This window comes from Notolepis coatsorum, assembly GCF_963971535.1.
Source record: "Notolepis coatsorum genome assembly, chromosome: 5".
NCBI classification, from domain to species: domain Eukaryota; kingdom Metazoa; phylum Chordata; class Actinopteri; order Aulopiformes; family Paralepididae; genus Notolepis; species Notolepis coatsorum.
Window position 1 is genome coordinate 192,823,442 of NC_140169.1, and position 14,303 is coordinate 192,837,744.

General features: G+C 42.3%; 2 protein-coding genes across 3 annotated transcripts in view; both read right to left on the bottom strand.

Moving 5' to 3' along the window:
- Positions 1–831, bottom strand: part of xpo4 (exportin 4) — a 234,477-nt gene extending 233,646 nt beyond the window's left edge. The window contains exon 1 of the mRNA XM_084314483.1: positions 745–831. Within this exon, the coding sequence (XP_084170609.1) occupies positions 745–810 (66 nt within the window). The 5' untranslated portion in view covers positions 811–831. The remainder of the gene's footprint in view (positions 1–744) is intronic.
- Positions 832–5,468: 4,637 nt separating this feature from the next.
- The window catches only part of lats2 (large tumor suppressor kinase 2), a 124,039-nt gene continuing 115,204 nt past the window's right edge, over positions 5,469–14,303 (bottom strand). For both annotated transcript variants that reach the window (XM_084314014.1, XM_084314013.1), the window contains exons 7-9: positions 10,178–10,360; positions 9,722–9,828; positions 5,469–8,013 (exon numbers count right to left, since the gene is read on the bottom strand). In XM_084314014.1, coding sequence (XP_084170140.1) covers positions 7,465–8,013; positions 9,722–9,828; positions 10,178–10,360 — 839 coding nt within the window. In that variant the 3' untranslated portion in view covers positions 5,469–7,464. The remainder of the gene's footprint in view (positions 8,014–9,721; positions 9,829–10,177; positions 10,361–14,303) is intronic.

A 14,303-nucleotide genomic window follows, 5' to 3' on the forward strand; every position in this document is an offset into this window, starting at 1 on the left:
TTGGCCCCATGACTAGTGTTATTCATTTGAGTCAAACAACTTCACTCAATTCGTATCAGACACGACAGGCCAAAAAATTGTAACAAAAATCCCCCTACATTGAGCTAAAAGCATGGTTTTGAACGATTAATAACCAGAATGAACACAAACCAGGTTTGGCTATAATGGCTTATACACCGTGCCTCCTGCCCTGCACATGGTTATACAGTTGGTCCATTTAATATGAGCTACCGTATGTTTCAAACCGGCCAGTTAATAAAGGCTGGGTAGGTAGTCTATCGTGTTGGTCAATCGATTTAGGCCAAATAGTGTCCAAGAAACGTGTGGTTTACGGGAAAACAAACAGTTAACGTTTCAGCTGCATGGGTGAAGAAGCAACAGCGTGTGTGATCAGACATGAGCAGCCATGGCACAGAGATGCTCAAATGGTCTGCTCCAGAGCCGAATTAAACTGGATATAAAACCAGAGTTGGCAACGCGACGGGCCGCACAAAGTATTGGAGATAAACGGTGTGGTTTCTGGAAAACGAACTAACATCCTGAAGTGAATGGTGGCATTTATTATAGGGGGATACGATGGTTGCGGGGATGGAGACAGGAGGCACTGCGCCACGCATCGCTATCGGCTCCCAAAAGAAATAAACAGAAGGCTTTTCGGCCGTTTACCGAATACAAACTCCGTCCGAACCGAAGTTCAACACGCGTACCACGTCCGCTAGTGGAAAACAACATTTAATTTCTCACCATTAAAACTTTGGCAGCGCTTTCCAGCTGTGAAATCACTTCTGGTGCACCGACCGCCGCCATCATCGTCTCTCTTCGATGACGCGCCACGCGCTGCATTGTGGGATCGAGAGGTACCCGGCCGCGTGTAGTCTTTTACCCGAACGCGGAACTGCAAGTGCGTTGGTAAAAGACTACACGCGCTACCCGGCCAATGAGTTCATGGAGACTTTTTGGCTGCTTGCTTTGATTGATTGATTGATTGAAAAGTTTATTAACAGATTGCAGAATGGGTACAGTACAGTACAGCTCAATACATACAATTGTTAAGGGGATGCAGACCAGAGAAAGACTTTCGTCTTGTTTACATCAGGGTCCCCCATTTTCAATTCATCATAACATATATGCAGGGGTGTATAAAGTACCCAGAAATTATACTTAAGTGAAAGTATGGGTACCGTCTCAAAATCTGACTCAAGTAAAAGTCAAAGTATCTGGCTAAAAACACACTTGAGTAAAAGTAAAAATGTCCTACTTTTAAATGTACTTAAGTACTAAAAAGTTAAAGTAATTTTTTTTTAAAGGGATAGACCAGGGGTCTCAAACTCATTCCATCGTGGGCCAAGTTTTTATTTTAACTATACATTGCACCAGGTGAGTTAGTTGAAGAGGTGAGCCAATTAGTGAAATCATCAACTGGTGTTTAGGCAAGGCTGGAATGAAACCAAGCATACACTCTGCCCACAATGGAATGTGTTTTGCTATAGACAATGGTGAAATGGACACTTTTTTTGCATTAAAATTATTTAATGCACTTCTCCATTGAAGGTAAACTAACATGGACGGCATTCACATCACAGCATGAATAATATCACAATATTAAAGACAGAATACTGTAGTATCCTGAATAATATGACAATATTAAAAACAGAATGGTGTATCCTGAATAATATCACAATATTAACCACAGCATACTGGATTATCCTGAATAATATCACAATATTAAAGGCAGAATACTGGAGTACCCTGAATAATATCACAATATTAAAGACAGAATACTGTAGTACCCTGAATAATATCACAATATTAACCACAGCATAATGCGGATCTGACTGTCTATTCTTTTAATAGCAGGTGTTTAATCAAAGATCCCTGCTTTCTAGTGTTGCACAAGGACCAATCAGCATGGGTATGGGCGGGTTCATTTTCCATTGATGGGGATTTGATTGGCTGTTTACCTGCAGTCGCAGGATTAATTACGTTAACGTTAGTTCGGCCAGATAAACAATTAAAATATACTAATTAAAATGGTTGGACCTGTGAGATTTGTACTTTGTACTTTGTAGGTCTGCATTTGAAATGTAAGGAGTAAAAAGTATGTTTTTTTTCTCTGAAATGTAATGGAGTAAAAGTACAAAGTATACAAACCTAATAATACTAGAGTAAAGTACAAATCCCCCAAAACAGTACTTAAGTATTGTAACGAAGTACAATTACTCAAGTACTTTACACCCCTGCATATATGACACACACGACATACAGATAGATAGTAGCCTACTGCTACATCTATACATTTATGACATACCAGATTTGCAAATACAGTACTGTTTGTGATACGAAAAGTGTCCAGAAAAAGAGTATATACATTTGACGTAGAAACTGTACATTGGGGGATGTTGGGTAGGTGGGGTGGGGGACTGTACATTGGAGGTGGGGGGGTGAGTAGGGGGTGGGTGGGGGACACTGTACACTGTACATTGGAATACTGACAAAGCCATACTTGGTCATTTACTGTACAACTGGGTTAGGACATTTGTAGGGGCCAGTTTCGAATTGCAGTCTCCCGTAGGTGTTCTTTGAAAATGTTTTTGAAAGTGGGTAGTGATTCACATTCCTTTACAGCTGTGGGTAGGGCGTTCCACATTGATGTGGCATAATTGCGAAACGTGTTTAGTCCCTTGTTTGAGCCGAATCTGGGTTTAACATGATTTGTGGAGCTCCCTCTGGTGTTGTGATCGTGGTATTCACTGACCTTTGGAAAGTATTTTGACATGTACATGGGTACCTTGGTCGTGTAGTGTATCTTGTAGACCAGGCCCATTGCAAGTTGCTGTACTCTGTCGTCTACTCTAAGCCATCCTAGGTTGTCAAAGTGGGCAGGGGTGAGGTGGGTTCTAGGGGTAAGGTCAAGTAGTAGTCTGACTAGTTTGTTTTGAGATGTTTGTAATTTGGTTTTTAGTGCCTTTGAGAATGGTGCCCGTGTATGTGTGCAGGTTATGTAATCAAAAGATAGTTCGAAAAGATTGATTTAACTATGCTGCAAGTGTCTTGGTTTAAGTCTTGGGCTACGTTCAGACTGTAGGCAAAAGTGGCCCGAATCAGATTTGTTTTCTCATAATGTGACTCCGATCTTTCTATTTTTTTTTCTTCATAACAGTGTGTGAACAGCACAAATCACATGGAATCTGATCTATTCAATTCTGATATATGGGCCACTTTCATAATGTGGTCCTAAATCAAATACGTGTCTGATTTAATTAGCTGGCCTCCACTGCATTCAACTTATAAATTAAACCATAAACTGTGACTTCAGTTTACGCCCATCGTCGTTATTGTTCATTTGTGCATATGGGTCAGTTCAGGAGCGTGACCAGTTCACACTGGAATCCGATATTGAATTGAAACATGAAATTATTGTAAATTAATAGTAGTTAAAGGGGAAAATGAGGTGTTGACTAACCAATGTGATACATATGAGTTTTCTCAGAATAAATGAAAGTAGCATCTCCTGTAAATTATAGGTCCAAAATGGAATGTGAGGCTTAAGCCAAACAGCTATTATGGTAAAGTCAAGACTCATGCTAAGATAACATTTTTATTATCGTAGCATGAGTTTATATAGTTGTGTACACAACATATCCCCGCTGTCCACTGTCTTATGTATATAAAACACAAGTCAAAGTTGGTTAATTTAATTTATACATATATTTTACACATGAGGACAGTGAAAGCATTTGTACACATTCTCAGTTCATACATAAAATGTAAAAAAGAGATATAGTTGTCCAAATTACATCATCTATAATACTGCGTAGACATGGATGTTTGAACATTAGCACGAGAAATGAAAAAAAAATAATAAAAGATACAAAAAATATGTATATCTGTATAAATATAAATTCAAATGGTAACAGAGTTGTATCATACATTAAGGATGATCAAAGACATGAGAATCTCCCTAGAGTACAAATACAAAGTGAAAAGTAGGCACAGGTAAGAAAATCCCATTGAGAAATAAGATTGAAAAAATATCAAGTCAGTCAAAAGATTGTCGGTCATCATCACTCTCTAACCTCCGAAAAAGGGGGGGGGGGGGGAACTATGATTTAATATATATATATTTTTTAAACACATCATCCAGTACACACCTCACACACTTAGCATTCACACACTCTAAGAGAACCGCCCCAGGTGGCAGGTTCTCGTAATAAAGCTATTTTTCACTGAGTAATCCATCCTGAAGAATGCGGATTGGCAAGACAATCATCCACCCACTTGCATTAAAGATGATCAAATGGTAAGAAGCTGATAGGTGAGCTTGTGCTGCACCATCCAGAAGGTATGAGGCACATCAACAACAACACACAATCCATATACATTTTTTGTCAAGCCAAGGAAAAAATAAACATTTGTAACTGACCAACGTATTTATCATTAATTTTTTCCCCGCCAGTTCAAATTCCATTTTAGTCTCAAATTAAGAGAACGGCCAGCGGTAGAACAACGTGTAGCCGTCGCTTCCTCACCCTTCCAAGTCATAACGTCAAAAAGAAATACTGTTGGAATAGTTGAATATAAATGGCCAAAACAAACAGCTGTTCAGTTTTGACACAAAGAGAACAACATTGTCAGCTTGATTGTCGATAAGCAAAAGATAATGGACACAATAAAGCGTTGTCCTGATCAGGCAACAGTGCTCCAATACAGGACATGGCACAGGTCTGTAGCACACATACATGTATTCATCAACGTTCAAATACAACTTGTGGTCACTTAGGATAAATAAAAATTAAAAAAAAATGTACCAAACACAACTAAATCTTTGTCAAATTGAACCATAGCTGGTCTTGTAAAAAGCAGAGGAAGTTCTCCATTCATATTCACTTAACGTTTCATGAACCAACCTCGCTCTCCTCATTTCTGCCTCTTTTTTTGTTTTGTTTTTTTAATAAAACTCTTGCCACTCCTTTTCAATCTCTCCCTCCACCCTCCTTTCATACACACAGGGCCAGCCTGGATGCAGAGGAGAGTCTACCGTCATTGTTGACCTATCTCAAATCCCGCCCTATTTTTCTTGATGTGATTGGAGGATCAAGAAAAAAAGGGCAGGGTTTGAGATAGGTCAATTCTGCAAACACTGATCATCACAAGGTGGCGGCTAAACACACCAACATTCAACTAGAAAATGGCACACAGTTCGTCATCACTTCCCAAACCAAACACACTGGCAATCAAAACAACACTTCTTGTAGCGCAAAGGGGAAAAACAAGTATACATGTACTAATAATGATAATAATAACAATAACAATAATAATAATAATAATAATGTAAATAATATTAATCACAATAATAAGCAGCATGGGGTCATGTTGTAACTGTAAGGAAAAATAATTATATATATATATATATATATATATATATATATATATATATATATATATAACAAATATTTGTACATAGCGTGTTTCAGTATTAAATGTTCAAAAAGGATATTAAGTGTTTAGAAAACTATATATGTATTTTTCTGTATTGCACATAGTCATACTATCACATGTTTTGTTGTTGCAAGAATACATTGCTCAGTTGTTTCATTTTGTTTTCATGCCCATCTCCGTAAGAATAGAGGAGACTGGTTAAGTTTAGACATCTTGTGTTCACTGTATATGGGACAGACCTCGGCAGAATATCTGTAATACTGTGAGTGAGTGAGTGAGAGTGAGAGTGTGTGTATGTGTGTTTGCATTATGCAGAGGTTTTTCGGCAGGGAGCTTTGAAATGGAGCTCTCAGGGTAGAGCATGAGTAATAGGAACTCTATTACAAACACATAGTATTTGTGATAATGACCTACGGTGGAAGAAAAACACTGTAACACCCCTTCGGTCCATACCCTAGTCCGTATCCTCTCAGAACTGAACAAAACATACCTTTGACATACAGTAAGTTGTCGTGAGACTAAACGAGGTGGATCAAGGGCTCAAAAGAATGAGCCAAAACAAAATGTTTGTTTCAACTAACTGATTCTCAACATTTCCTTACCAGATGGGGACTACATCTGGTTTTTGGAAGTTACGGTCACAATGGATGATGACTCATCTTTGGAGGATCACGTACAGCTATTTGCATTGAGAAATTACTAAGACTGTAAAATGTACAAGAACAGTGGAATGGGTGGACAAAAAGAAGGTCAAAGTTTCTCCCACGATGGTCGTGAAATTTATTTGTGGCAGCTTTTCACACGACAGGACTTCCAAACTAGCCTGTCCTGTCCACATACAAACCATATTTAATTCTGCCCTGTCCTGTCCACGGAAGTGATCCTTTTCACATGGCGGCTCGCTCCAGAGATGTGACGTCAGCACACCACAAGATGGCATCACCCAACTTTTTCCTCTGTTAGATTAAATAAGTGTGGAGAGGATCTCATTTGATATGCAGCATAAAAAGAAAATATACTTTTTTCTAGTTTATAGCCCATCAAATCTGAATATTTTGAAACCTCAAAATAACATTGAAAGCAGTCCTAAAAGTATGCAAAGTGTTGTTAGATGCAAATAACCTCAATCTGTGTCCATACTTGAGCTCAAGCCATCCTGAAAAAGTGTGTATGAGCAGGTGTGAGAGTGTGTGTTTCATAGCTTATTTCTGAAAATCTGTGAGAGAAGTGTTACATTTAATTCGTTCCCCTGTGTGTGCTATACCAACACTTGATTACCGGTAAGCTTGCCCTGAAAGAAAAACTTGCCCCCCCCCCCGTTTCCAAAGTCCATTAGGTTGGTTCCACTCCACACACATTGCATGTCCACTCGTCTCCCGAGTTCAGCTCAGGTATAGGGCAGGAAGTGATTCTAATATAATTCCTGTGTCGAAGGTCACAAAGGATGCGTTTTCATTCAGCCATCTATAAGACCCGGGGTGGAAGGAATGGGATACAGGAGCCACCGTGACCAGGAACGGTCACAGGTGCTTCAAATCTTTCACAACCATTTTTTTTTTTTAGATAACTCAAGTCAGTTTTCATAACCATCCATAATCCATGACCCAGTCACACGCAGCGTGTCATTTCTTGGTCCCAGATCAGGGTTCTGATTGTAAGTCTCTCTCCACACACTGACACAGTTGTGTCTGGATTGTTAGACAGACGTCAGTTCATCTGGTTCTCAAACGTACACTCGTTCCGTCCGAAAAACACACATACATACATGGACACACACACACACCCACACACAATGTATAAACGCACAGACATGCACACACACCCACACGCAATGTTTATGTGCACACGCACAGGTGCATGCTCTTTGTGTATCTGTAATATGTAGGTATACACACTCACGCAAACACACACACACACACTAAAGAGCAAGGGAGATTGGAGGGTGGAAGTAGGAGTGGCCGGGAGCCAGGTGTACTGTTTTGATTGGATTAGAGAGAGACACCCCTCACTCAGGAAGGACAGTCTTTACACATACACAGGCTCACATCCCTCCCCTTGCTCTTCCTCCTCCTCATCCTCCTCCCCCTCTTCCTCCTCCTCCTCCTCATCGGGACCCATGCTGCTGGCTCCGCTGCTGGTGGAAGGAGCCTGGCTGGCCTCGGGGGGCTTGGGGTAGCGAAAGGGACAGCCGTTGTCATCAAAGAATCGTCGGAAGGTGAACTCGTAGAAGGCGTGCTCCGGGTGCTTCCCGTGGGGCGAGCAGAGCGTGTCCCAGGCCCGGGCACTGCTGTCCCCGCTGCCGCTCCACGCTCCCGGCCCCCCCTCCTCCTCCACCGGGTCGAAGTTGGACGTGTCCATGGGGTGCGCTATCTTGGGCCGGTAGGGGGCGGGCTGCTGGCGCTGGTTGCTGGAGAAATCCAGTTGGTGGAAGAACGGGTGGGCCTTGATCTCACCAGCGCCGTTACCCCCGACGCGCTCATCGGCGGAGCAGCAGAGGCGGCCGATGATGTCGACAGCCTCTGGGCTCAGCTTGACCTGCGGGGGCACCTGGAGCGTGCTCTCCCAGTTGATCACCTGGAGAGAAGAACACAGAATCGGGGCAAAGATCAGGACCACATGAACGAGCACCAAACCGTTCCGCTGATGAAGGTTAATGGATATCAAGAGTCTTGAGTGATCCATCACCTTTGACCTTTCTTCACTGCTAGAGGTTTGATTCCTTGCCGGGACCCGACGGGGTTTCCCCGCCTGTTGAACTGGGGGTGGTATTTGTATGGGGGGGGGGGGGGGGGGGGGGGGGGGGGTTATGCCAAATCTTGCCCATGTTCAAAGTTGTTGGCTTAGGAAAGTAGGCTAGCCGTCTGCATGCAATATACACGGCTGTTCCAGTGACAGATGGGAGGAGACCAGCCTAGAGTGAAAGCGGGTCAGAGAGAACGAGCTCTTGACATGACATGTTCCTGTCTGTGAGAAAATAACCTACAGCTGGATACCAAAACTAAATCATATGATAAATTCATTTGTGTATCTTTCATTCAGTCCATATAAGGAATGTCGTTTCCTTGTGCATCACTATTGAAATACATTATAGATTATATATATTTTTTATCTACTTTTTCTCCTCCTTTTTTCTGTGATTTTTCTCCCCATCCCAATTTACCTCTCGTGCCAATTCTCCCTCCCCTGTCCTGATCATTGCTTGCATATGCCCCCCACTGGCCGGTTGTAGGGAGGACAGAAGCCTTGCATCACATGTCCCCTCCGATACATGTTGAGGCAGCCTGTCACATCTTTCCACCTGCCAGCGCGGACTCTCATTTGGCGAGGAGTAACGTGTAGGAGGCTCACACTGCCCCCGCCACTTTCCTGACTTTGCTGTGCAGGCGCCCCAACCGACCTGTAGGAGTCGCTGTTCACAACGACCAGACTACCACCCTTCAACTTCCCACCCGCTAACTCTGCCAATTGAGTTAGTATGACAGCCGACCCAAGCCGGAGGCAACGCCGACAGCCGGATTCGAACCCGGTATCTCTGGCGTTGGTGATGAGCGCAATGTCCGCTGCGCCACCCAGCCGCGCCGAAATACATTATAACAATAGCACAGAGTAGAAGAAAAAGCATGGAATCTACATTTTTACATTTAGTTATTTAGCTAAACGCTTTTATCCTAAGCAACTTACAAGTTCTGTCCAACAAGTCAGCAGGAAGGGTAAGTGATATTGCTCGTCTAGCAGTGTTGAACTTGAGTGCTACAGTCTTGAGTGCATAGTAGTAAAGACAGATTAGCATAGTAGGTAGTAATATAGGCACGGTAGATTCCTCAGTAGCAGAGTGCATACTAGTAAAAGACCGTACAAATGGAATAGGCTTATAGAGACTTCAGACCTAAAGGCCTGTAGCAACGGTGGGCTGATAAATTAGCTATTAAAGTAGCTCAATTCAAATGCATAGGCTAGAAGTCAACCAATGCACAGTGAAAAAATATCTTAGTGAGGTGCTGGCAGCAGCATGTATGAAAAGCATGAAAATAAGAAGCTTTGTTCTTTCCGCTGCTTTGAATTTTTTTTTTTAGATTTGTGCTTTGAAAATTAGTCTAAACAGTCCAAGGAAGAGGAATCTCCATAGAAACGGCTCATTATGCCGCTTCCCCACTGCACTGAAAAATAATACATTTTTAAAACGCTTTAAACCTGGCTCTGGGCCCAACAGGGCGGGCCGATACCGGGCTCAGACACATATTCGAGCGGGGCTCCGGTAAAAACTCGATTCACTGCCGCTGACCTTGATCTGGGTCTCCGTAGGGGTGGGGGCCAGGAAGGGTGGTTGTCCCACCAACATCTCAAAGAGGATCACTCCCACACTCCACCAATCACACAGCTGGGTGTAGCCTGTAGAGGACAGTAGCAAAGAGGACTTCACACTGAGAATACACTGGACAGCATACGAAGAATTATGCATTCTCACTCACAAAAATTTGGAATGCGCTATATAAATAAAGCCTGATTGATTGAGTGATTAGAGTCTATACTTCAACATATACTCAAAAGCCAAAGCGACTTACACAAGACTAGTCAGCGGGAAGAGTACAAATCTTCAGCTGAGTAAGAAGGGTCTCTCTCTCTCTCTCTCTCTCTCTCTCTCTCTCTCTCTCTCTCTCTCTCTCTCTCTCTCTCTCTCTCTCTCTCTCTCTCTCTCTCTCTCTCTCTCTCTCTCTCTCTCTCTCTCTCTCTCTCTCACCTTTGCGCAGCAGGACCTCTGGTGCGATGTAGTTGGGCGTTCCCACCAGGGAGTGTGCGAGGCAGCGTTGGTGTTGCCGGGTGGCGCGCTGCTCCAGGGTCATCAGCCGGTCGCCACAGCGACAGTTGGACACGTCGTCCCAGAAGTCACTGGGCTCCATGCTGTCCTGTCTGATGTGGCTTCCTGGAGAGCAGAGGGACAGAATGGACACATGATGTAGAACAAAGACAGTGGGGGCAATCTGCCCCGGTGCTCCTATACAGAACCTTGAAAACCCTGCCCTCTTCTCTTGATCCTCCAATCACTAACTGTTCCTTAACAGCATACAAGCGTCAGTTGCGATTGGATGATCAAGAAAAGAGGGCAGGGCTTCAGATAGGTCAATTACAGTTAGGCAGATACATTTACAAAAATATTATTGAATAAACTTTATTCTGTACATAATGTAACTTAATGTTAAAGTTTAGTTTAACAGATTAAAATCCAAAACATCCTTTGCGGTTAGGTGGCCGAGCGGAGATTGCGTTCGTCACCAACCCCGGAGCTGTGAGCTGGATTCGCCTGTTCGAATCCAGCTCACAGCTCCGGGGTTGTCACCAGCTTGGCTGGCCGTCTGCACTAATACAATTGGCTGTATTAGAGGGTGGGAGAAGCTGGCGGGGTGGGTCCGGGTCGTTGTAAACAGCGACTCCTACAGTTCGGTCGGGGCGCCTGCTAAGCACGGATAGGACTTGAGGGGGATAGTGTGGTCCTCCCACACGCTACGCCCTCTCAGTGAGAATCCGCGCTGCCAGGTGAAAAGAAGCGGTGATTGGCTGGACGTGTGTCGGAGGAAGCACGTGGTAGCCTCCACTCTCCCAGATGATCTGACTGTGGGGGGTAAGTGCGCAGCGACCAGGAAGGGACTGGGAATTGGCATACGACTAACATTGGGATGGGAGAAAATCGGAGGAAAATGGAGGGGGAAAAAGATCAATAATAAAAAAAAAAAAATCCAAAACATCCAAGTTATAATAATAATAATTGAGTCAATCTTTTTCAAAGTTATTTGGCAAGATAATCCTGCTTTGTGAAATACTCCCCTGGTGAGAATCAGTACAACAGCCTGGTCTCGCTTAGAATATGTAAATAATCGACCACAGGAAAAAGGTACATATTCTACATTATGTTATAGTCATAAGTAAGATATTGACGTATTTCCAAAATTATACAATGTGTACGTATTACAAAGTACATATATTACAAATTCAACGTTTTCAGAAAATGTTTGAGTTCCCTTGCTGGGAAGCGAACGCGGGCGCTCACATGGGAGGCAAGTGCCTTTACCTCAAGACTACCAAGAAACACTTTTCTGATAGCCTCACCCAAACCCTATCCTTAACCACACTGTTACCTTAAACTAACCATAACCCAAACCCTAACTTTCCATCTTAACCATAACCGTTAAACATTAAAATGTATCATCGATTCATCATCATCACAGGATTGCTGTGTTTGTATCAGGTTGAGTGGTTTAGTCTAGTGGTGAGAGCACTCGCCCACAACCACAATCATTGGTCCTCATTCTCGAACATGTTCGTAAGTACCTTTGTAAATATCTTGGTACAAATTTTGTACCAACAAATTTGATCAAATCCTCCTCTGGATTCCTGAACGTGTGAAACGTCATTCATTCTTAAACTGCAAAGCGCGTTCATGTTCATCTGAATTTGCATACAGATGCACCCCGCCAGCTCCTTATATAGGGCGAATGAGGCGTGCGCAAAACGGCGAGGGCCGTATACAAAACAGCGAAAGGGTCGGCATTGCATCTGCACCATTGCTGATCCATTCAACAGGTAGCACGGAATCGATTGATTAAATGTATTGTTATTATACAGCACAAGTACAATACATCATCCAACCAGAGTGGATAAATAAATGCTGCAGAAATAAATAAATCCATGGAGAAATTACTTAGTGAGGCAGCCTCAGCACGCGAGCACACGCACACGTACTGTATACGTGCAGTCGTTCAGTATTGACATTGCTAAATGAGATGTCATGCTAATATGGCCTGTTCTACAGTAGGACTTACTACTATAATACCTAATAAAACAAGTCATTAGAATAATAGAAGCCTACTTTGCTGGAACGATTAATTTAGCATGTATACAGTACGTGTGTGTGTGTGTGTGTGCTCGTGCGCTGAGGCTGCCATTTCTCCACGCATTTATTTAGTTCTAGCAATAGGAATAAATCAAACCAACAATAAATAATATCATAGAGAAGACAGTATATGGCATATTAATATTAACACTTTCCGTGCCTAGGAACCCTGTTGCGTGCCACCGCTCTATTCAATGACAGAGCTCTCATATTTGCGAACGCATAAACTATATCTTAAATTATGGCTATGTGTCTAATATGGCCGTCGCTTATCAATGACTTGTTTGCAGTCAACATTGTCGAAACGGATTTTTATTATTATTTCTTTTTATCGGTTAATTTCCGTTTTATACCATTTTGAAAAACGCTAGTTTTTTGAAAGTTTCAGTAAAGAATAAAGATTCTGTGATAATTGCCCTTTACTGGAATACACTGGAATACACAAAACACGTTGTAATTTTTCTGCCTATTTATGAATCGTTTTCAAATAAACGCTAGATTATCGATAGTATATGTGTACTTATGCATGATATAAAAGCGAGCTGAAAATCGATTATCTTATTTCCTGATCGCACACACACACACACATACATATGGCACACGCTGATATATAGGTGAAAATAGCTCTGATTATCCCAAGACTGGTAAAATAGATTCCTTACCTCAGATCAGATGTTCTCCAAAAAGATTATTCCAATTCCTGATCGCCATTCCAAATATCGATCGCGTTTATTGATCCAACGCTGGGTACTGGAAACACATATTCTCCGCTGTTCTGATGGTGGGCGATGACTGCAGTAGGCTCGGATTACATGCCTGACAAGTAAAATGTGGAAGCAGGACTTTTTTTTCTCCATGCGTTTCATTCAATCCAATGGGGTGCAGACCGTGCAGTACCATCCGGAGAGACGATAGGGGGCGGTATTTTCCCTGTTCGAGCTCAGACAGATCCCCACTGGTAACGTGAGGCTAGATTGATGAAAAATGAATGGAAATCGATAATAAAAAAAAATAACGATTAAAAACGAGATCTCTCGTCGGCTGGCACTCAACGGTTGGCATGAACTAACGAGAAATCTCGTCGTTGGCACTGAAAGTGTTAATACAGTATATTCCACTATACAGTAGCTATATCCGATCGGTTTAGTTCTTATTTATTTAGTTTCCAGTGTGTGTGTAATGCTCACGATGCCTCATTGAGTCAGGACGATAAATGCAAAACGTAATTGTTAATGATACAAATAGTCATATTTATTATCATTATAATAATTTAATTCCACGGATGTCTGTAGTATCGGCAATCCCCAATGACTTGTCCCAGAGAAAGCTGTTGATAACACGGGCGCACACCAGTCTGTCCGATTTACGACTGCCTTTTCGAGTTTGTAAATCCTACATAAATCCTACAACGAATTTAGAATACGAAGCCGTTCGAGAATGCAGAATAAGTACATAAATCGAGCTACGAAGGAATTCCTCTGTAACTTTTACGTATGTCCGTCCGAGAATGAGCACAATTGTTGGTTCGACTCCGTAGTCGTTGGACTTTTGCAGATACGAAATGTAAATATATTACATATACAATAAGTAAATGTATTACTTATGGTTATAACATAACATACCGGTACATTAAGTACTTTCTTTTCCTGTGGTCGATTAGTACTTGTACTGGGAATCAGCATAACAACAACATCCTGCACAAACCATGAATCTCTTGTGTCAGTAATGGACAGATGTTATCGTCTCCCAGAAGAAAATATATTTCATGACCTTGAGACCAAGCCAAACTATTGGGAATGCATTATAAGTTGCCAAAAACACAAGGCCACCAACAGAGATCACAATTGCAGTCTTTCACAATTCCTGAGAGGTTGACCATTTGGAGACATGTCTTTCTGCGGCACACAAGACTATATTTAACACATTGACGAGGCTCTTGCTGAGTGAGTTTACATGAAGCAGATGTGAGTGTGTGTAT